Source organism: Chlamydotis macqueenii, chromosome 5 (assembly GCF_036417535.1).
Source record: "Chlamydotis macqueenii isolate bChlMac1 chromosome 5, bChlMac1.mat, whole genome shotgun sequence".
NCBI lineage: Eukaryota > Metazoa > Chordata > Aves > Otidiformes > Otididae > Chlamydotis > Chlamydotis macqueenii.
In genome coordinates this window covers 5,498,334-5,522,428 of record NC_141560.1, presented here as the reverse complement: position 1 = coordinate 5,522,428, position 24,095 = coordinate 5,498,334, and the positions used below count along the sequence as shown (strand labels likewise).

The 24,095-nt window shown below is 38.9% G+C and overlaps 1 protein-coding gene and 1 long non-coding RNA gene across 4 annotated transcripts in view; one reads left to right on the top strand and one right to left on the bottom strand.

Annotated features, from left to right (window-relative positions):
- LOC147600436 (uncharacterized) overlaps positions 1–24,095 on the top strand; it is a 759,986-nt gene that overhangs the window by 504,153 nt on the left and 231,738 nt on the right. The window lies entirely within an intron of this gene.
- Positions 1–24,095, bottom strand: part of KIAA0586 (KIAA0586 ortholog) — a 76,095-nt gene that overhangs the window by 5,469 nt on the left and 46,531 nt on the right. For all 3 annotated transcript variants that reach the window (XM_086747982.1, XM_086747983.1, XM_086747984.1), the window contains one exon: positions 18,743–18,830. In XM_086747982.1, coding sequence (XP_086604108.1) covers positions 18,743–18,830 — 88 coding nt within the window. The remainder of the gene's footprint in view (positions 1–18,742; positions 18,831–24,095) is intronic.

The following is a 24,095-nucleotide window of genomic DNA, read 5'->3' as shown; positions in this document are numbered from 1 at the left end:
CGGGTACACTGAAAGGAGAAAATACATTGCAATGTCAGTCACGTTAGTAATAAGGAACAATACTTCCAGTTCAGAGTCACGTCCAGCTATAACCTGTGTATCGGCTACATAATTCAATGCTTCTGGAATTTAATGGCTTACAGAATTGAGAGGGGGTGTGGTAAGGAACTAGTCTCAAGCTGGTAAAGAATATAATATTCTCAGGAACAAGTAGGACCATCAACAGTTTCTCAAATAATCCAGTCGGTTTGATGAATTTATTCTCCATTCATCAGAAATGAGAGCTCCTCCACTTTTCCAGCCCTGGCCCACGATCACCTTGAACCCATATGCATATTTACATGACTGTTGAGAAGGTGTCCTCTCAGCTCTGCTAGAAATGAAGCAAAAATCTTTACGCACATGTGCTTTTTAGGGCAGGGACTCCGTTCTCACTGTGTAAATGCTTTGCTAAGCACAGGGTCCCTGGCTGCAGGTCAGACCACTGCCTTTTACTAGGACAGAAATACGGAAAGCAAGAACAAGACGCTCTGCAAACACACGCAGTTCCGTTTCCGTAGCTCAAACCCAGACTGCCCCTAACTTAGCCTGTTTCACGACAAACACAAGACTCTAGGCAAACTTGGGCCAAATTTCTAGGGCTGAGTTACATGAAAAGGACAGATTTACAATCAAAACACTTCGGTTGTTTTACAGAAATGGACTGACATCTGCGGGAGTGGAGCCAAAAAATGTCTGGATCTAAAAGCACGAGTCTACTGCTTGCGCTGAAAAAACAGAGTTTCATTCTCAAAGGCTTCAGCCAAACTCATAAACCTCCATAAGTGGGCCACAGACACCAGTGGAGACAGAAAGCTATATAGTATGAGTTCAGTTCAAGTTTTGACCTAAACTTGGCAAATTCCATCTTCACATGGTGTAACGTACTTACAGAAACTGCACACAAGAACACAGAAAACAAACACTCATACACACGCGCGCTTTTCTTTTTTTGTTTGTTTCTTTAAATCCTAATGTATATCCTAGCTATAAATATTTCTGAAAAGAAAATAAATTCAGATCCTGAGTCAGTAAAGGAGGGTGGGACACAGGCTAAGCAGCTAACAAATTTTTCAAAGCGGAATATTTGAAAATTATTTTTCCTCCTCTCAAGTCTGAGTTCAAGGTTCAGTGGTTTTCCAAAACATGCCATATTCCCACCAATAGCAACACTAAACAGAACAAAAACTAGAAATACATAAAATAAACCAGAACCAGATTTTTCAAAATCCTAACGCAGAGACCAGTAGGGAAGGGCAGACAGAAAGCAGCTCCAAAAACATCTAGGAATGAGATTGCAGAGTTTACTAAATAAATATTTCCTTTTGGTGCCTAAAATCCACTCCGCTCCTTTAGATCTGGCACATTTTGCTCTGTAGAATATCTCTTGGCTTAACAAGTTCATTCCCTGGCCACAACTCTTGCTGTTGTTTCCCAGCAAATCACTTCCAAAAGATGGTTAATGATCTTTCCAAATAACAGCAATAATTATTCAGAAGAAATATTAAAAGTCAATTTGATTTTTCTGTACAGACGCCTGTGATTTTTGGATGTGCAACTGGCTAGAAATACTCTTTCCTTAAGTTTTAAGCACTGCCGTTCCTTGACTGCAACCATTTTCTTGAGGAGAAATGAGACGAGGGGTCTGTGGTAAATCTTGAAGCAGCAGCTTTTATTTCAAAGTAAAAAAGGAGAAGAAGTTCGTTCATTACTGGTCCAGAGTCTTTCAAAAACACCAGGAAAACGCGTATCTTGTGCAAGGGCTGGGGGAAGGAGTAATCTCTAAATCCACAAGAGACAACCTAGGTAAACAGCTGGTGGGATCAGGAGAATGTGACAAGTGATAATGAAAACCCTGCACATCTTATTGTGTAATTAATATTTTAGTTATTCAGTAGAACTAAATATCACCTACATATCAATCTTTTTCTCATTTTCTGCAAAATCTAACAGGCAAGTGGACAGGAAGGTAATTTAAAAAGTATGCTTGTATAATATCTTCAGCTCTGTTGTTCACACCTTCACGTTTGGGGATCCAAAAGACATTTTAATGCCAGCATCTGAAGCAAAATAAAGAAGCTCAAGAAGAAAATGGGCTCAAAAGATTGATAGTGGGAATTCACACTATATTCTAAGATAAAGTTATGCAGACTTCCCTCAGGATGTAGAATCATTCATTCACTGCAATCCCAGAGTCTCCACTGAGACCTTGTATCTTAACAATATTAATTGCAGCAATACTGCCTCCAGCTTATCTACATCGTGTCATGGTGCCAGACATAACAGCATTCATAGCCTACATGGGGAGTGGCAATTAAAAAAAAAATCAAATCAAAGCATATTTTTAATTCTTCAAAGTTATATGGTCTGGTTTTAATTAAAAATAATTAAAAAATAATTTAGACGAGTAATTAAAGTTGAATTAACACACTGAATGATGTTCCATCATAAACTAGGGTTGCAGTGGGTTTGAAAATGAACATCTTTCCAGTTCATCCTTACAACGAAGATGGGTGTCCCAGTGAGGGGGACAAATGATGTTCCGTGACAAGCTAGCGTACTGGCCAGGATAAATCCCCTCCTGCCTTCAGATCAATTTGCCCCAGGCAGTTAAACTACCAACAATTACTCCAAGGCGCTGCTCTTATGCAGTCTTTGATGCGTGGTTGTCCGTATCACTTGGGATGCGCACATGACAATCTCTACTTATCAGACAGGTTCAGTATGTTGCAGGTCAAGACTGAGCACGTTCTCTGCAGTGATGCTTGCACTGCATATGCTTGCTAAGCATCGCACACCATCCATCTACTAACACCTCAGCTACGTAACTATTAAAAAAAATGGGGGAATGTAAGAGTGTGATGAGAAACTTTGAGGAGCTCTTCCTCAAACAGGCAAGAGGATTTCCTGGGCAAGGAGGTTACACGCCCTCCAGCCATGGCAGCAATCTGCACCCAGATTTGAATGAAGGCTAGGGAATGGGCATCAAGAAGAAAACAGAAAACTTTCTGTACCGCATGGCTCTTCAGGCAGCGCTGCAGGGCAGAATTTTCTCATTGTAAGTCACTCTTCACATATAATGGAGTCACTAAGAGCATTCTCAAAAAAAAAAAAAATTAAATAAGATATACTCAGAATAACAAAGCTGTTCAAATAACAAGTGGGTTTTTAGATGACCACAAATAAAACAGCTATCTTCTCTATTCTGAATACTTAAATATTCACATGACCCCAATAAATTGTTTTGATGATTTTCACTTCCAAAGTCATGGGATTCTCCATAAGGAAAAAGTTTGTCAAGACTCCTGTTACTGTACTACCACTACAAAGATCTGGCATATTAAAATGCTTATACCTACAGCACAATTATTCAATTTCTGTAATTAGACCTTTTAAAAAGGAGAGTATGAATATTTTCCTCAGGAAAAAAATAAAACAAGACAGAACAAAACCAGTCCCATACAGTTAGCATTTTCCAGTGATTCATTCTAATAAGCACTAGGACATCCCTACACACATTTCTAGCGCATATGCCAACAACCTTGTTAAAAAGACCTCCTTTCGAGCCATCTGTTAAAGAGCACAAGATGGCCACTAAAGGTATTACCATTTGTTCATATGCATTAACTCTGAAAAAATGTATTAGGAATAAGTAATTCCAGGAAGTTTAGAGAGACAAGCAATTTTTCTACTAGCTCAGAAAGAACACTGTTGTAAACTACATAAGTAAATGTATATTAAAATAAGGAAAACATTAAACATCTTTACTGGAAGATGTGCTGGGAGACAGCCATTACGTAAGTGTCCAGACCCTATTCTGCCCAATACTGTCTAAACCTTCTCTCAAAACGAGTACCCAGTGTGATGACAAGTAACACCGCCTCTACAATTTAATGCCCAGTACCAGAGACTTGGAAAGGTCTGAGAGTAAATATATGCTTTTATCCTGTTTTTTTTTAAAAGTTTCTTAAAATCTAAAATGTTTGTACTTCGTGCAATAGAGATAAACATTCCTCCTTGTAAAAATAAATAAATAAATAAATGAATTTTAAAAAAACCAATAATCTTGTTACATGGGAAAGAGTAAAAACAAAACTCCTTTGCAATACTTGGGGGAATCTGAGCTCTAAATCAGTAGAACAAATGAATTGCAGAAACATATTGCTCCACATATGTGCTACATATTCAGCACACCTTCTTAACTCTCTCCTATGCACATCACTACTGATTTTAATAGGACACACACCTCCGTCGCTGCTAACCGCTATAAAAAGTGGGGAAAACGCTGCAGGCTGCTCCCAGCAACACTGTGCCTCTGCAAGATTTCACTCCTGACCAACGGTTCCCCATCAGCAACAGTGAAACCAACAACTGTGGGTAGCAACCCAGGAGCTGCTCTGCACAAACCTTTGAGCAGCAGCCAAGCAGTGCCTTGTGAGACACTGAACATACTTGTTGACACGAGGGTCTCATTTGGGCAGACGTTCTTTACCTGCGAAGCTGTGTGCGCACACACACAAGTTGAAATTTCGAACGCTGGCTGCATTAACTGTTGGTGACAACTCCTTTTAGTATCTACTGCCAACTTATTTTAGAAAGCATTGCAGCTCTTTGACATTCACTCTTCCCGGTTCAAGATGTCGGTGCCAAAACTGGTTTGCACTCCGTTCACCAATAGCTTTCTTCATTGCTTTCAGCCACAGCATGATTAATATAGCCTGTAAGCAGCCTGAATGAAAATCATTTATCAGTTGTCTGAGTTTAAATATTCCTGGCCAAAATACAGGGAAATCTGCCCTGCAAAGGAGCGCGTAGGGAAATCCAGTCGGCATGTGTGGCAGCAGCTTCCTCGCAGAGGTGTGGGCTACTGCAGGCTGATGGGATACGACCCAGTGCGCACCCGTATGAAAAATACAAAGTCAAAAAAAATCTTATCTCATGTGTCTCATAGAATTTAATGGCTCCCCATATTTTACCTGAAGCAAATTCATTCACATTATACACATACATATGCACTCCCAAGTTCAGGAACACTTACTCTGCAAGTATTAGATAAATCAATCTGCTTTCTAGCAGTTCCTTGCACACGCTTACAGGAAAAGCAGAAAATTTAAAAATACTATCCATTCTTTTCTTTCTCTCCTTCTCTTAAATATAATGAAAGAACTCAGTCCAGAATATACTTAAAATTCAATACATAACATAAGTTGGGGAGTATGTTTGCCCTCCTCGTTACTCTGTCACTGAGAATTAAATGGCTTCACAGCCTACACAAGAGCAGAAGAGAACAAATGCTTAAAGATTATCTTTCTTTATACAAGACCACATTTGAATATCACTGTTATGTGATGCAATTGTCTTTTTTAAATCTTGGAGGGAGAGAAGGCACGTGTCACAAGGTGTCCCGGAACAGGACTGTCTGTAGGAAGCCTGGCAGACGGGGGCCTGGGTCGTGCCTGGGGCCTCCCAGTGATTCTGCAATGCAAACTGTAATAAAGTTTTCTGCCCAGGTTGCAGAGTTATCCCGTCCTTCCCCATTCCTTCAGAGGAGAAATAAACAGGTTAATGCAGACTTATTGTCCATTGCTCTGTATTTTTAGATAGCTGCTTGGAAAGCAAGTAGCGTAGTAGCCACAGCGTAGCATTGTTTACACGACCTACGTTTATCACACACAGACAGATTCCTGGAAATTCTAAATCTGATTCTAAATCTGATAAGAAAAACCCTCATTAAGAATCATTTGCTTGTTTAATTTTCACTTATTGAGCTTTAATGTACCATAAAAGTAAGCAATAATGACAGTGCCTTAAATAAATATTGCTTGTCTTGTACTTATTAATGCTTTAGAGGAACACAAAACTGCCTCTAGATAGAGGAAGCTGCCGGAAAACAAAAACTAACCAATCACATAAACCAAAATGAGAGCTCTAAAGAATTTTTTGTTGAACACAGAGTTCAACAAAAATGTATTCTGTTCACTGTATACACGACACCAATGGGAATAAGAGCCAGTTCAAGTTCTAAGTTACCATTACTTGGGTAATAGCTTCAAGCTGCAAGGCACAGCTGTATGGGCCCAGCCAGACAGGCTATCACAGCAATGCTTTGATAGCATGGGGCCCTTAAGTGTCAGGATATAGAAAAGGCAGCAGTTGTTGGCTGTGAAAACAGTCTGATACAAACCAGATGGGGACTTACTTGATGGGCAACACAAAGGAAAACAATTGGCTCATTCAACAAAGTCAGGCCACTGCCCTAGAGACTTAACAGAAGACAATAACAGTCAACCAGAGTTGATGCAAACAAGAAACAGCCATGTGGTTACGGTTTAAGGAATTGTTTCTCCTCAGACTAAACATAAAGTTTTGATTTCTAATTCTTATATTCATTAATTTCTGTCTCGTTTACACGCCCCCTCTTCCTCCAAAGTCTTCCGTATAATTCATTTACGTAGCACCAGCCTTCGCACACCTACTTAAATGAGAAAAAAATTAGATGACGAAGGCAGCTGTATTAATCTAACGTTTCCTGAAGAATGCCAAGACCACAGACAACTTGCTGAACCGTGTCAGAACAATATTGCAGATACACAGCATACAGTATGTTATTAGACACACTAACTCCAAAACATTTGCATGCATATGGCAATATATTTACTGATTGTTTTTTATTGGAAATGCATAAAGCCCAGTAGGTCACATGCTGGGTTACCAAAGTACAGATGTCTTCCAGTTTTGTGAAGAGTTCTTCTGGTTTCTTCATTAACTTTGTTCAGAAGTAAACTTCATATCAGTTACAGTACTACATAACAGTTTTGTTTGCCAGGCTACAGTTAAAAGTCTATTAAAATAGCTATCACCAAACTTTTTTTGAAGCAATCAAAAATGTAAAAATTGGCTATTTCAGCCACAACTCAAAAAATTCTCAACCCATTCATTTTTAGAAGCTTGTAGAAGATCATGGCCCAAAATCTTAATTGCTCTTGCTGTTTTATTACAGGAAATATAAAAGTGACATGTGCAAAGGTATTTTGATTACAAATTACTTACAGAGATTGCACAATAAGTCAGACCTCTAAGGGCCTTCTGCAATTTCACTCTCAGACTAAAAACGTCTGAACTTTCTTCTCATATACTTCAAAAAATTCCCTCTGGCAGGCTCTGCACTGCAGTGCTTAACACGAATGTGAATGGTTGCATGGCATATTCCGAAAAACAGTCACATACTCAGGACAGCCGAGGAAGTACGTCTACAAAGTGCAGTGACACGCAGATGGCCTAGACGCCTTAGGAAATCACATCGTCCTGGGACTCATCGGTGCACCACCACGCATCCCCTGAGCTTCACGGCTTCTGGACTTTGCTGGATGGCTAGTTCACGGATTTCCGAGCGAGTGGTGTTGCGTGACGTAAACATCTCCTGAACACATCCCTCAGACCTAGGGTGGATAAACATGATGTCTGCTCTTCTTTCTAAGGGCTTCACTTCCCACACAGACTTGCAAAAAGCAGCTGGGTTAAAGAACGGAATATATGGCTCTCATTTCCAGCCCACGCTGGACAGACAGAGCCAGGGAGTTTGTCCTTAAAGAAAGGAAAAGACCTACTGAATTAATGAATTATAGAGTCAGGGCTTAATTGTCGTCTTAAGTGTTTTTAGCTTTTAGCTGCCGGGGTGCTTAAGCCTGTGAGCATAGTCTTACTGAAAAAAAAAAAAAAAAAAAAAAAAAGAACTAAAATGCAGGGTTGACTGCATTCAAAACAACCAGCACATATTGTAGGTAGAAAAGAAAAATCAGGTTTTTACGGCAGTTTCCTGCCATAAGCACAGAGCCAACACTCCCACAAAGCCGTTGTGTGCTGTGCTGTGTCTGAGCTAAAACATCTCTCCAGCAGAATCATGAGGCTGATTTCCAGAAGTGCAGCCAAATTCTTGAAACCTCCAATGAAGGGGTGGGTTGTCACATCGTAGCAGAGAAGATTTTGCCTGCAGTGCTGCTATTATTCATTTTTCACATCATATATATCGAGGTCAGAACACATTTTTTACATACAGCTGAAATCTGGGATTGAGTCTCGTCGCTTGGCTGCTTCTAGAAGATGACGAATCTTAGGAACAGAACAGCCTTTATCAAGCCTTAACCTCAGAGATACTGCCTGTCGTAGCCTTGCGTTTAGAAGCAGATGAGAGAGGACCAACAACCTCTTTAAATCCGAGGTCTGCCTGCGCAGGCAAACCCCAACCGCTCTTGTAAAAATGGTTTTGGACATCGCTCGTCAGAGAACGCCTCCACAAAGGACGGCACGTAAAGGCCAGCTGGAGCAGGGGGAGGCACGACTGCAGTTCTCCGTTAAAGTGAGGACTCCAACAGGAAACTGCTCCCCCCTTTCTTTTCTCTTTTTTTTTTAATCAGGAAGGAAGCTTCATCTTCAGAAACAAGAATTCCCTGTGTAGTCTCCTGGCTTGCCTGTCTGTAGGATGAGGTCCAATTACTGAAATAAGCATCCCGCACTTTTACAAAGTTAACCGTGAATTTACACTATAACTCAAAATAAGTATTTCCCATTTATAATTTTGATTTACATAACAGGGCACAATGGCAGCTGTTAAGTAAATAAAACCATTTTCTCAAGATCTGCAATTATGGCTTTAGGTTTATAAAAACAAACTAAAAAAAACCTGAAAAATTAAGCAACTGCCAGCAAATTCCATGCTTTTTACTTCTACTGAAGATACAATGGTCTGACAAGGACAAAACTGCAGCTGTTAAACTGTATTTAAACAAACACAGCTCTGCCTCACTCCTGGAATACGTACAGTGCATAAAAGAAGGCCACGATATGCAAACCTGAGATTATGACTTTACTCTAACAACCTGAGTTAGGATGGAGCTCAGCAGATCATCCCATATGAAGTCTAACCTGCTTTGATTGCATAATTTTGAGCCAAAACACAAATGTAATTATACCAGACCCAGAAAATGTGAGATACACATTTTCATTACTCACATGTGGTTGATGATTTATTATTTTGCATTAAAACTACATGCCTATCTGGCATTAAAAAAGAAAGAGTTAACAGAAAAGTCAAAGTCATGCCATATAGAAAGAGAAACAGTTACCTCCCTGCAGCCAAAGCATTGGGTAAAAAAGGAAAAAAAAAAAAAAGCATTTTACAGAACTGCTCCATATTTTATGTCACACTCAACAACTTTCACTCAGGTTGTTTAGGACTGTGCTTAGAAACAGTTCTTCCTTCTTTAAAAGCAAACCATAAGTTTTTGATTACAGAAGAATGACAACACAGATACAAAGGTTCTAAATCTAAAATAAGTTTTTCTAGGTGTAGGGGTTTTTTCCCCTGAATGACAGCATTCATGATAAAAACCAGAACACAGTAGTCCACAGACAAAATTTAACCCATCTCCATCATCTACTACTGTACCCTGCAAACGCAGTCACTAAAAGCACATTTGCAACTGGTATTTCAGAGACGAGAAACTGTCGTATTTCACTTTCAAAATTAGTTTTATGGAAGATGTGAAGTGTTTTAATCGAGTTTCACATTTGCACATGCTATTCAACACTATTACAAAATGCAGTCCCGTATGTGGCCTCAGCAGTGAGCAACAGGTCACGCATGACAACTTTAATCTTCACTCACCGGTCCTTACTGTATTTTTAAGAAGAAAGCTACTTTAGCAGACTGCTTTTCTCAAAATCAGCATGTTATCAAAGAGCAGCATTACCATTACTTATATAGTAGTCTTCATTTAGGAGACATCCTAAATAACATTTACTCCATGCTGTTGCCTTATTTGAAAGTTTCCTGAGCTCCTAGTCTTAAGAAATCAATCACACGGGCACTGGAAACATGTATTTATATTTAATTATAGGCAGTCTCCGTATCACTGTATAGAGAAGCTGGTGCTGGAAAAACCTGGCCTCGCTTCAGTGCACAAAGTAGAAGGTCTGTTTACTCCTAAAGTATCTAGAAAAATCAGCAAATAAAGTACTTGGGTAAGGATGCTGTTCAAGAGCATGAAAATTGCCGGTAAGTCAAGCCCTCTTACAACATAATAAGCAGTAAAATTAAGTAAATAACATTACAATTTGTCTGTGGACACCAATCATCTAAATATCTGTCTTTATTGGCTAGTTAGGTTTTATTAGTAACTTTACAGCTGTGCCTCACCTCTCTAGCAGTGCAAAAATTTACAAAGCATTAAAAACCAAAAAAGTTTAATGGCTGAGAATGACAGCTTTTGTAAATTCCCCATTCCCTTTATAAAAGAGGTTTGGGGGCAGACATTCAGAATCTGTGGGTTATTCATCACTCACATGAAGCTATCTCCACTCAGCATACACGCTTTCATCCTAGTCATTTCTCTTCTACCCAGCCACTCCCCACACAAACAGCTGGCTCCTTCCAATTTTTATGCAGTGCTTTACAAAACTGAATTGAGAGGTCTTAACAACAGGTAAAGCTGAAGGGAGTCCAGCTGCTTCTGCCCAAGGATCACCAAAACCAACGCAGTGGGGAAAGCGGAAGCTGTTCCTTGTTGCGTTGCTCTTGGAGGTACACGCACCACTGAATTATAAAGGGCAACATCTGCCTTCCCTGCCAACCAGAGAAAAATAAAACAAACTCAGCACATACTGAAGCCAGAAAGCTTGGATTTCTCCTATCACAGTGCTATAAATGTTTCTCCAAGTTGAAATATGTGTTTGTAACACTCCTTGTCTTCACCTGTCACCATACAGTATCCACGCAATGCGTTGCCAGCCCCCAAAGGCATCAAGACTTCCTGGTCCGATACCGACGCCTTTATAAAGGAAACCCAACTTTCACACTAAAGAAGAAATGTGAGATAAGAGGCCTACTTAAATGACCGTTAATCCAAGCAAAGATGATCATCCTAAAAGATCCTGCAGTGCATATGCCAACTGAACTAAGACAGAGTCGGCAGCAGGTCTTCCCGAGACAGCTGGAATGGTTCCTGACTCCAGCTTAGCTGGCATTCGTGTACCGGGCTGAAAACGACAGCGACTGAGGAGTGGAAATACATCTTATTCAGGAAATCATCTTTGCAGGCTGTAATCTCTGGCAGAGGCTGTAGCTCACTCCTGGAGGTGGTAACTTCCACCAAGTGCTCTGCTGACTAAGAAAAAAGCAATGCTGTTTCTTACAACACATTTTGTTATGGTGACATAGCGAGGCACATTGTTTAGAACAACCAGGAATCTCAGTTTAAATTCATTTGCCATCACTGCTAACAAATAGGCATGTGAATTAAAGTAGTACAAGACCATAAAAATCAAATGTCTCCTTACAACATTATGACAGAAGATGATGTGTAAAGGGACTTCAGACTCAATTATATGTACAAAAATGAGCAGCAGGTTCAGGAGAGACTATTCTGATCATTTTCCATGACCTACCACAACGCACAGGCCACAGAACAACTCAGCATGCGTACTTTCTAGATGCACATCAGTTCTTTCTTATTAAACCATGGGTTCAGAGCTGTGGAACCACTAATTTGTGAGAAACTTCACCCTCCAGAGAAGAGCTAACTGGAAACAGCCCTCAGGCTGATGTAAGCACTAAGTACATGGGGAGTCTCTGTCCTTAGGTGGCTTGCCCAAGCCCATTAATTTTTTGTGTGTGTCCCCCATTTATATAAGCGACATTTGCATGAAAGGGGAAAGCAGGTCAGCCTAGTCAGCTCGCTACCATCTGCTTTTATTCAGAGTTACTCCAGATCGGTGCCAGTGGGATCAGTGCCCATTTAGGGGGGTTTATTGTGTGTGTTTATTTTTTGCTCTTTACAATGAAGGCAACAGCAATTACTGTAAGTTTGTAAAAGTGCATACAAATCATAATACAAAATACAAAGCTGCTTCAGTCGGATCCCAGTGTGTTTATGAATCCTACACAGGCTGTGAGAAAGACTGCTTTGGCACAACGATTTGGATAGACTGGTGAGGAGTGTGTTCATGTCCGGGAGATCTGAGACTGTATTTAATATTTGCTATCAAGACCATACCCTGCTTGGAATGCACAGCGACTCCAGATGATTCACCACCACATGAGAATCTCACAGAAAAGAAAAAGCATCGCATTCTAGCTCGGCCCCCAGACAGGCTGACAATAGGTGGATTTATACAACTGGAAACTGGAACTGGTAAAAGATCAAAGGTAGACTGCCAAAGGGGAAATAGCAATTCAGGGCTCTCAGCTAGTACATTCCAATTCTCAAGAGTGGACATGCAGCAGCAAGAGGTGCTCTCCTCTTAATGAGAATTCTGCCTAGAATGTGCCTGGCCACTAAAGACACAAACTACAAAAAACCCCACAACCCCAAAACCAACAACAACAACAACAAAAACCCACATGCAAAAAAGGAAAAAAAAAAGGAAAAATATGGAGAAATACATATTGCAAGGATGAGCCACATGCAGCTTGGCAGAACTGGCTGGCAGTCTGGACTGCCCTGGTTCCAGCAGGTAGAATCATAGAATCATAGAATGGTTAGGGTTGGAAGGGATCTTCAAAGGTCATCTCGTCCAACCCCCAAGTCACAAGTGTTTGGAAAGCAAATGCAATTACGAATTGAAATTTTTTAAAGAAATTCTAATAAATGTGGAAGTAAAATCTTTTACATTATTAGGATGTACTGAGGAACAGAAGATTCTCAGAAGGCTCTAGTGTCTGTGTGATGTGACACGGACAGCTGACGCTCAGCAGGCACGCATAGTGGGCACCATATGATATTTTGAGGCAACGAGGACATAAAATCTCCAGAAGGCACACTGCATGCTTGATACATACGTGTTATGGACTTTCAGCTTACTAGTATGAAATGCTTATTATTTGCACATTGCAACCCCCATATGAGTGAAATAAGAGCTTAATTGTGTCACTGCACCTGAACTTTATGATATATAAAAAGCACTTTGAGGAATGCCACAGGTCACTGGATTAAATCACCTGCAATCCTTTAAAATTTAAGCTTGAAGAGGGAATCAGATGAGATTTCTGGACATTTACCTTCAGCCTCTGTAAATCTGAAAAAATCCAAGTAAAAATCCAAGTATTTGACAGTGTCCATAGGAAGAAATCCTTTAAGTAGTGACCATGTCAGTTTGAATAAGTTTTTCTTTCCCATTCCTCAGAAAAAAAACTCAACTGGTGCTGGAATTTCAGTGAAAATTCCTGCTGCTGTGTACAGACCAAAGGAGGGACTTGGTACAGGAATACACCCTAAACCTCAGCAAAATAAGTGTACTTAAAGTGCAAATATCTGATCACAAGGGAGAAAGGAGCAATTGTAACTGCTCTCACCTGCTCAAGCAATAGGGCTATAGATGCCAGCCTCACCTCCTGAACTTAAAACTTCAGAGCAGAAACATTCCTCAAGCCCAGACGGGAAGGTTTCCTGCTTTAGTCTTTTTACTGTATGAAAGGTGCAAAGTATCTTCCCTCCAAAGATTAATCATGCACACATTCAGCATGGAGCAGAAGTTGATTCTCATGTGGAAACTCAAACATGCACAAAGCTGTGCAGATTTCATGATGGGTGTAAAGCATCATCTGTATAGGCACCAAGGGAGCACTAAAAGGGGAAGTTCTGTGCCTTTGCACAGACCTCCCACAGCAAAAGCATCAGCACAAGGTCAGAAGAAATGTCTTGACAGTACCACAGCAGTGTGAGAGCACTGTATCCCTCTGTGCCACTTGAGGAGGCGTGAGTAAGAGGAGGACTAACTCTGTACCTCTTAGACGTTGAAGAAAATTGCCAAGTGAGCAAAAACCTAATGCATGTAGCTCAGTAAGAAAAGGGCCAGGTGATAGGTGGTGTAGAATTGGACTCCAGAGGAGAATGACTTCTACCCGAGCATGCCAGTCAGGAGGAAATCCTCAGGCTGTGAGGCAATATGAGCTGGCTTGGCCTAGTTTTAATTATAAACTGGTTTTTTTTTTTTATTTTTCATTTCTCCATCTGATCACTTGGATTTCAATTAATTAAGATGGCTCAAAAAGATCATATTACATTCCGAGAGTCTAAAAACCATACTGGGAGATTGTGCTTCATCTGCTCTGAACTTGGTCATAGTTCCTGTTGTTCACGCCTTTTGCACAAATAAACAAGGGAAATTAAAATCTAGGAGACCAGAAAGGCATCTTTTGGGAATGGGTGCCAGGATGCGCACAGTGCCATGAAACCCATAGCAGTTCCTGGTGCTCAGTTTCTCAGGACCCAAACTTGAAGCAGCAGAACACACCCACAGCAGAAGGACATCATTTTCTACAATAACAATTCTACACAAGACTTTGCCTTAAGCTATGAAAAAAAAACCCAATATTCTGGTTTAACATTTTGTCTGAAAAATAGCTGAAGTAACTCAGTGGGAAAAGAAGCAATCTTAGATATAAATGGCACTTATTAACAGATAAATAATATTTACAGAAGCCAAGAAATTCAAAACTTGTGTTACAAATGTTCTGTAACACAGCTGAAAATTGACTTACAGCAAGTTAAACTAGAAATTCTTAAGTGTGGCTCCCAAGGATTTTATGTGGGAATAACATGCAAAATGCATTATTACTTAGATGCATGTTTTCTAATACATGCATTGTCAGTAACTGCTATGGTCATATGTGCAGAAAAAGCAAACAAAAACCCGCTGAGAACTGTTTTTTCCTAAACCACTTGGAGGACCCAAAAGTCAATGACTACTTACAGAAAAGACAGAGTTTCTGTGAGAAATGCAGCTTTGCATTTCCTGATTTGGCTGAATGTAAAATCTATTAACAGAATTATGTCAATGATAATGCCATCTGATATCATGGGGAAGTAACTGTATAGGAAAACCAGAGCAAAAACAGACCAGAAACAAGAGTTCTGAAGAAGCACTGAAACACTTACATAAACTTCTAACAGGACATTAGCTTGAAAAATGCCAGAATTATAGCTAAGTTATTTCATTACTTCAATTTCCTCCATCTCCTCTCAGAAATAAGTCAACTTCAAGGAGCAATGTAAGCTACGCAAACTATTCCTACCTCTCAAGTTGTGGTGGTACTCTCTGTAGTGTGAAAGAACAGTTCTGTTTTGCTTCACTAGCTGCTATTTTCAGGGTGGTATGGACAGTCTTTAGCAAAAGCCTTTAGTAAAATTCAGTGCAAAAAAAGAAACAGCAGGATATTAAGGAGAAAGTAAACTTCCAGGGGAATAGTTTTTAAGAGTTTGACCAAAACAGTTACTGTTCCAAGAAAAAAAAAAAAAAAAAAAAGACCTTTAGCCTTATCCTAATCTTCTTCCTTCCTTGAAGCATCTGTTAGAGATTTGCCTCATGCCACAGTAGTTTTAAGAATAAATAACCCAAAACCTAACTCAGAGCAATTCCTGGCTGAAGAAGAGAGGCAAAGAAGTATTTAGTTATATCATATTTTCAATATTACAGTTTTCAATACAGCGCAATGTCAATGTAAACACAGAGGTAGCCCATTTTCAATACCAAACAGGGACTCTGGAAAGTTTATTGTTTTGTACAGATTGTTTCAAGGGCTTCTTGTCCTCTTATTCATTTATTGCAAAGATCATCTCCTCCCACAAGCAATTGTGCAATCTCTCTGTGGCAACAAAGCCAATTGCTTAGTGTCCCAAAATTGCTTTCCCATGTACTTAGGGCTGCCTGAATATAATTCACTAGTTGGAGATAAAAAGGAATTACTATCATGAAGCTGTGCTCTCCAGGTCACATTTTGCGAGTCTGTGCTGTTGAAAAATAATTAAGTGAAGATACTTCTACTTCTTGGTTCTGAGCTGCTCTTATTAAAGTTTAAAAATGCTCGGCAGTCAAGCATTGCCACCTGTTCTTTCATTTTAATTAAAAAATTCTGAATCATGTTTATGTGAGCCTGAAAATGCTTGTATTCTGGAAATACATGCATTCACCAACCACAACAATTATTATCATATTATATTTATGAAGATATATGAAAGAACGGTACAAAGATTAAAGGGTATGATAAAGCCAAAAATATATATGCATGTATATTATATGCTACAAATATATGTTTTCAAACCACTGTCTCCACTACGTCTAGAGAAGGCACACATTTCAATTAATAATACATCCAGGCTTTATTTTCAGTTGCAACTTTCAGGAGACATTACCCTTTCAGGCACGATATTGTAACAGTCCTACTGAACTTCAACTTTCATTAGAAGACATCAATCAACTTCTTCCAGTAAAAACACATGTTCACTGTAGACCACAAAAATTTTTTAAACAACAAAAGAAAGTTCTATCATATATATATATCTACAACCACAGAAAAAAAAATTAATCAAATCTTGTCATGTATTTATCAATTAAATGAAAAAAAATACTTTTTTTCTTACATCCAACACTAAGTTCAAAACAATGTCCCTTTTCTCCCAAAACCGTGAGTTTACACTTCATTCGGGGCTCCAGATTTTCTAAGCTGTAATACCAATACAACCACTAACTCTTAAAATTCTGAAAAAGTACCTAAATTATCCTGCCTCCAAAATGCTTCTCTGCTTTCAGGCAAGTACTCACTGTCCCTTGCTATCTCAGTAAAGGCAATCATTTGTCATGAAGTTTTTATAAACAGGGTGCTTTGAACTAACAGTAACAGATGTGCTTAATTTTAAAATGTTGTATTTACTTAAATCCACGTATACTTATCATGTTGCAAGTTTTCTTTTTTCTTCCAAATGATTCTTATTAATTTTTATCCTCAACTTTTTGACTGGCAAGTTCGCTGTGGTGAAGCTTATAGAGAAAAGACCTTCTGGTTAAAACTGACAGACAGTTGTTTCCATTTGCAAATCGTCTAGATTTTTATTGGCTCATTAAATATGTATACTTCGAATGAGAATTAAATTATCCTAGTAAATAAATCATCTTTTTGGTTTTGTTCCTCTTAAAGAAAATTGACTACTGCCATCTCGTGGTCAAACATTTTCATCTGACACACAGATATAGTTGCACTGTGCCCAAATACCTTGCATTACAGGATAAGTAAATTCTTTTTTTTTAAAAGATAAATATTCTAGAAAAAAAAATTTATATTTTACTCTGTTTCCAGCCCTCTCAATGATACAGGCTGGAAGTGCTGTCTTGTTAAGACTTTGAGACAAAGTTGAGGTGTAAAAGCATGAAGTACAGTGTTAGGAAGAGCATCTTCCCTTTCCTCCTCCTGTCTGATGGTTCCTGTAACTGCTATTAAGGAAAACTGGTTTTAAAGTTGGGAACGGGTCGATCCTGCAAGGCAGACCTGCCACATAATTTCCTTTTTGGCGATTTAGAGGTCATACTCAACTTACTGGAAATGCTCTTTCCTTAGGCAATTTGGATTTTCTGAACACCAGAGGGGAAAAAAAAAAAGTTCTTCCTATTAGAGAAAGTCATTGTAATATTTTCCATTAATATTAAATAAAAAGTGTTAACCTCCATTTTTTAATATATATTAAGTCTTTATTTACCCACTTTAAAAATACACGTTGATAAATGCCTCTACAACAAAACACACACATGCACTAAGGTGTGCCACTTCAGTTCTGTAAGCGTTTCCACTAATTGTCCATCAAAGCTAAGTTTCAAATTATTCATAACTTTCTTCATAAGTAACCCATGGTTTGAAACTAGGTTTCAAGTCCCACATGCAATAACATTGGCCTAGGGCTTTTATTACCGCTTATAAATAGTTGAAGCAAAATAATTCCATCAGAATTATAATTCGATTAGATGTTTTAAAAAATTAAATGGAAGACGTTCAAAGGATTATTTTTAAAATGGCTTGAAGGAAGAATTTGTCTATACTAGGGTGGAGCAACTGTAATTGCATATATTGTAGACATGCAGGTTTTTAGATTCCTATTCTTAGTATGTAAGATTAAAACTGGTACATATCTCACTCTACCACCTCCACAAACTTATTATTTCCTAAAACAATTCTATATGGCAGTAATATGCACAGTTTGTGTTACTCCAACACTGACCTGAACTACAAAAAACCAAACAATATTCTTTCCCTGTCACGCAACACCCTTAAGACTTTTAACAAACACTGTTAAAATTAATCTCCAAAAATAGCGTGGTTATGCATGGATAATACATAGTGTCCTTCAGAAAATCACTCTCTCTTACAGACTAGCTTGAAGCCTATCTCAAACCAGACCATTTTAACATTGAAAATCTCTATTTTTTTCATATTTGCATGATCTTAACTTTGTATTATCTTTCAGTTCTCCTCTAGTACCCCTGCATTTTCTCATGCGTATGAATCACCGCCACCTATCACAACATTATGAATATTTTGTTGCTGAACAGCATTCTATAAAGCAATTAAGATTCAGTTGACTTCATAATACGCACATTGTAATGCTCTTGGCAAATAAAAATTTAAATAAATAACTGCAAGGATTCTGATGACTTAAACACAGATACATTTCCAATCCTTTCAGTGCACCCCAACAACGCCGTAACTATGTACACAGATTTATACACACTATATATAAACATTTGGAAATTTGAGGAATTTGGTAGTAATGAAAACCAAATTTTAAAAAATAAATACTTTATTATACATCAGTATAGAACAATACTTAAAAGTGATGTGCTTAACTGAAAGAACTACGTTTGCTTATTGACATTGATTTACCTTCTTGGTGCACCTCTTCAGATTTCCTTCTCACGTGAATAACTCGAGGTCTCACGGTCTCAACTTGTGCAGCTCCTTGGCTTTCCTCCTACATATCAAACATTAAAATAATGTTACAAATCTGAATCTTGATATAAAAGCACAGTAAAATTATGTGGAGCTTCAAGAAACATCCAAAGAGGTTTTTAAAAATTTATTTAAAGGATAGGCACTTGTTCTCCTTCTTTTCAACTTCAAAAGAATTCAGATCTGAATTGCGATGCTATTTCCTCTAGACAAATATCCTGGGAGCAGGAGGTGTGGCGAAGCGCCATTTAGACCTGAAGACACAGGAGACCCTCAATTTCTACTCAAAGCACGTGGCAAAAAGAACATAAGATTTCTCTGGCTTTCTTCAATACCCAGGACTTCTCCCTAGGTATTATCTGATTCTAATATATTCTACTATATAATCATATTATTATCTCCTGAGTAAAAAGAGGAAGTTGAAAGGGAAAAGAAAAATAAAAATTTCAGCACGCAGGTTGGAAAACCCATGCCAAGTATAAAATGTATTTCCTTCATCATGTTTTTAAAACCATTTGCTGCTCTTCAGGATCTAGGTCTGCAACAGTGTCTACAGGAAAAAACAGTTTCTTAGAAGCAACGAACTCTCTGTGTGTTAAGAAGGGAGACATCATACTTGTCAAGTATGCTTGTCATCTTACGCGTTAACTGGAAGAGGAATTGTGGCCCAAGGACATTCCACTACATGTAGACAGGAAACACGGGAAGTGTAAAACAGGGTCATGGAGTCCTAGAGGACTTAAAGAAGCATTCTCTAAGACAGACAAATTTTATTTCATCAGTTATTCTCTGGATTCCATAGATGAATATAAGATTTTAAATTAGGATTTTTAAAGAAGGAGGAACATGAGAAAGATCATAAAGGTTTGCATATTACACAGGATTTGGAGCCTATGGACACAATTGCTGCACGGCTTCTGGGAAAACTACATGGCCTGCGAAGCAATGGAACAGGTATTCTCTTCAAGACATGATGACAAAGTACTGGTGGTATTTTTCCTCACCAAAAGCTAAAAGGAAGAAAATGAAAGTATGCTTCAGTTCTGTAAGAGAAATCCTCCACTATTGTGGAGGCCACAAGTGAAACAAACAGCCAAAAATATAGATGAAAACAAGAAAATTTTCATGTCTGGCTAATAAGTATGGAACCAACTACACAATCAGGGCTTCCCATTTCTTCCAGCTAATAACTGTCTCCTACAATAACAGGAATATCAACAGTAATGATATTTCTTCTCATGCACTTAGTGATCATTTAAGCCAGTGTTGCAAAAATCAGATAGAACAAAAAGATAAGCCATTCAGTCACTGGCTTCTCCTCAATGGCTGCATGGACATGTTGACACACACCACTGAACAAAGCGTAAAAAGGGCTATGCTAGTAGATAGCACATCATCTCTAACACGCACCAACACAATCTCACCAGCACAGCAACGAGCTTAAGCTGACAGAAGTGAACGTGCATGCATCTAAGATCTAGCTGGCATCTTCACAAGGCACTACGTGCATGGATACACCAGTTAGGACTGGCACGAACTCAGGCACCTCTACACACCGTGACGCTGACCAACCCTGTTCATTGTTTAAAGCTAACAAGGTAAGAAAGAGTTGAGATGATTTTCTGAAAGCCGGAAGGCAAAGGCCACCAATGTTACGGAACATTAAATCTAAGTAGCATAACATAAAAATGCTACTCATAAAAATGCTTCAAATGCACTCATGTTTTGCTTTGGATTTTTAATAAGACAAAGCAAAAACCAGTTTAAACTGAACTGAGGTGCAAACAGAAGTAGAGATAACACATAGATTCATAACCTACAATTATGCATTCCTGCAAGATTAAAAAAACATGTCTTTTGAAATACTAAACATGAAAGCTAATAAGAATATCAAAGTGACAATCTCATTTAAAAATGTTGATTGTATAAAAACATTCACACTTACATAAGAATATTATGAAAATATTTGCAACTAACTGATTTTCTAAGATTTTAACAATGCATTTGGGACTTCAAATTATTTAGATTTACCATCTTTGAAATGTTTAGCCACAAAAATATGACTTTCAATGTTCAGGTCCCATGCATCAAAATGATTTATCTAGAATAGCAAGAGCCCAGCTTCCTCCTAGTATCTCTTGCTTCTTAGAGCCAAAAGTGTAGGGGCAAAGCAGCCACAAGTAACAGTTAATTCTTGCAGAAGAATGGATGGAAGGGGTCAAACCAAAGATACATTCAGTCTGGCATTCTGTCTAACAGTGGCTAAAAGCATATATAAATCTCACAAAAATCTACTGCCAGAAATGAGGGAGCAAACAAAGAATTTGGGAGATAAGAAAATTCCTCTACGGCTTCAGTCATTTGTTCTGGAGTGAGTGACCACACAGACTTCACTCTTCATGACTACAAGAAAGCATTTGCTCCTGCCCTACATGAAAAGACAATGCTCTTTCTGTTGGTCAGAATCTGATCCACACATCCATGCCAGGGAGCAAACAAGTGGTACGTATATGGCAGCTCTGTACCACTGCCCACAACCTCTCTGAAACGAGGATCCTGTTGAGATAGATTACAGAAACCACCCAAGCTTGGCCATAACAAGTCCTGACATCCAGGAGGATTGTCCCCAGTTAAATCAGAACAAAACTCTACCAAACTCAAGGCCCAGTTGGATACCATCTGAAATACAGTGTATTTTCCCTGGCCCCTCTGCAAACACCATGAAAAGCGTCATTTTGCTCATAAACAGATCAGTCTTCTTGCTTTGTACGTAGCTGATATGGCTTCATTTCAATGAAGGCAAAATATTGCCTAGAGATGAAAATCACGATGTGAAACAACTGATGTGGGAGTCAGTGACTAACTTGGGAGGAAACCTTTTAAGAAGTCTAAAGTTATTATCACCTTAAACATTGCATAGAATTAATCACTCTGAAAGCTTGAGTATCTCGTGCTCTCTTAGCTGATATTATTTTACCAGAAAATCCGTTTCCCACAGGCAAGTAACAAAGCAGATCCAGCCATAGATCTGAATACAGATGCCATCTCTAATTAGAATCATAGAATGGTTTGGGTTGGAAGAGACCTTTCAAGGCCACCCAGTCCAATCCCCCTGCAAGGAGCAGGGACATCTCCAACCAGATCAGGTTGCTCAGAGCCTCATCCAGCCTGGCCTTGAACGTTTCCAGGGATGGGGCATCCACCACCTCTCTGGGCAACCTGGGCCAGTGTTCCACCACTCTCACTGTAAAAAATTTCTTCCTTATATCCAGTCTGAATCTACCTCCCTCTATTTTAAAACCATTACTCCTCATCCTATCACAACAGGCCCTGATGAACAGTCTGTTTCCATCTTTCCTGTAGGCCCCCTTTAGGCAGTGGAAGGCCGCTATAAGGTGTCCCTGGAGCCTCCTCTCCTCCAGGCTGAACAGCCCCAACTCTCTCAGCCTGTCCTCACAGGAGAGGCGCTCCAGCCCTCTGATCATCTTCATGGCCTCCTCTGGACTCACTCCAACAAGTCTATGAAACTAGGAGAAAGGTTCATCTTTTTTATATGGTAGATAGATGCTGTCAAAACAAGTTTTCCAATCATCTGGTACAGGGTTTTTTGTTGTTTTTTTTTTTTTTTTTTTCCCAGGGAAGGATGTACAGATCTATTAGAGGTTCCTATGAAGCATGGCTTTGCCCCATACAGGACAGATGTTTACTGTGGTTATCGCTTATAGGTATGGTCACGCCATAGAAAAGTTTAAAATTTAGCCCGTGAGAAACTGTGATTTAGAGTCTTATGTCAGGAACATTCATGTACAAGAAGAGATTATTTTGTTTCGGGGAAAAAAACAAACCAAACAAAACCACACACACAAAGTCAGGATTGTTTGTTTGATTTGGAGGGAGGGTGAGTTTTATACGCCAGCAGGCAAAAGAACTCACACTAAGGGTTCAGAAGCAAGAAGTTTCTAAAGATAAGATAATATACAACTATCTGTTTATTAAAGATAAGATAATACATACTTATCTGTATATTTTCTATGAATGACACTATGTCAGATCACCTTACATTTCTTGCATAGGTAAGACTATGTACATGGGTAATCTTACACACAGTACATCATCATCTGCCTGCACCCAGGCAAACAAAAATCAATCTTAACCCCACCAGCTAATTCTCCAGATCAGGAGATGCAGGTATCACTGGGCTCTTTATCACAGGTAATTGTGCTAAAAGAAGGGAACATGGTTTACCCTCTCTGTCCCTTTTACTTTTGGCTAGTGAAACTATAAGGATATGAGCTTCACCTCTGCAGACACAGTGGTTTAACAGAATCCAGTCTTGCCTGGAATAATCATTCCAAGAAATAATATGTCTGGTGGTCTCAAAGTGAAAAGAGGTATAATATTTAAAATCCTCTTCGAAGATGCAACACATCACTTCAGATTACATATTTCAGACACCAACGGCACAATACACATTGACACTCCAAAACATAAAACCAAAGACAGGTCAATACAAGACATTTTGGGTTATTTTTAACATAGAACATCAGGGAAGGACAGAATACAACCATGAACATGATTATTACTTTCAGTATATTATTACTTTCAAACACACTGTGAAGCTTAACATATTAAAGAACAATCTGCCATCTCATTTTTAACTTTTGACACTCACTATTTTGAATTTATCTTTAGTCAGTGAGTAAACCATCATCTCTAGGTAACAGCACATACTAATAAAGTAGCAACAGATTAACTCTATAGATTTCAAGCAGAGATTAACTGGATCTTCCTCTACCTTCAAGTATTCTGAGGTACATCATCATTACTGCCCTTCCAATCCTGCCCCTAAGAGGACAACTGAAGCTCCTGAAATGCTGAATCAGTGGGTTACAACTGGTGAGGCCAAACCTCTGTTGTTGCTTCCTCTCCCATATATGCATCCTGTTATTCCTCTGTATTTGAAGCACTGTGCCCCAAAAACATTGGACTGTCCTCTCTGAATTAAGCATGAATAGTATTATATCCTGGGAGATTATATAAGCTGTGAGGATGTGCAGAAAAGGTAAAAGAGAAGGTCTGAGCCTAACAGAAAGCATATTGTAAGGATCCTGCCACAGTAAACACAATGGATTTTATTACAAACGTGTACTTTTGACTTCAGTTTCTGAGCTGAATGCATCACTTTAAATGCACCACTTCTGCGATGTCAGTCATCATAGAAAAACAGGAAAATTTATTTTCCTAGGTTTCAGTTTGCACTCTCTGACCAGTCACAGAAAAGATCCTT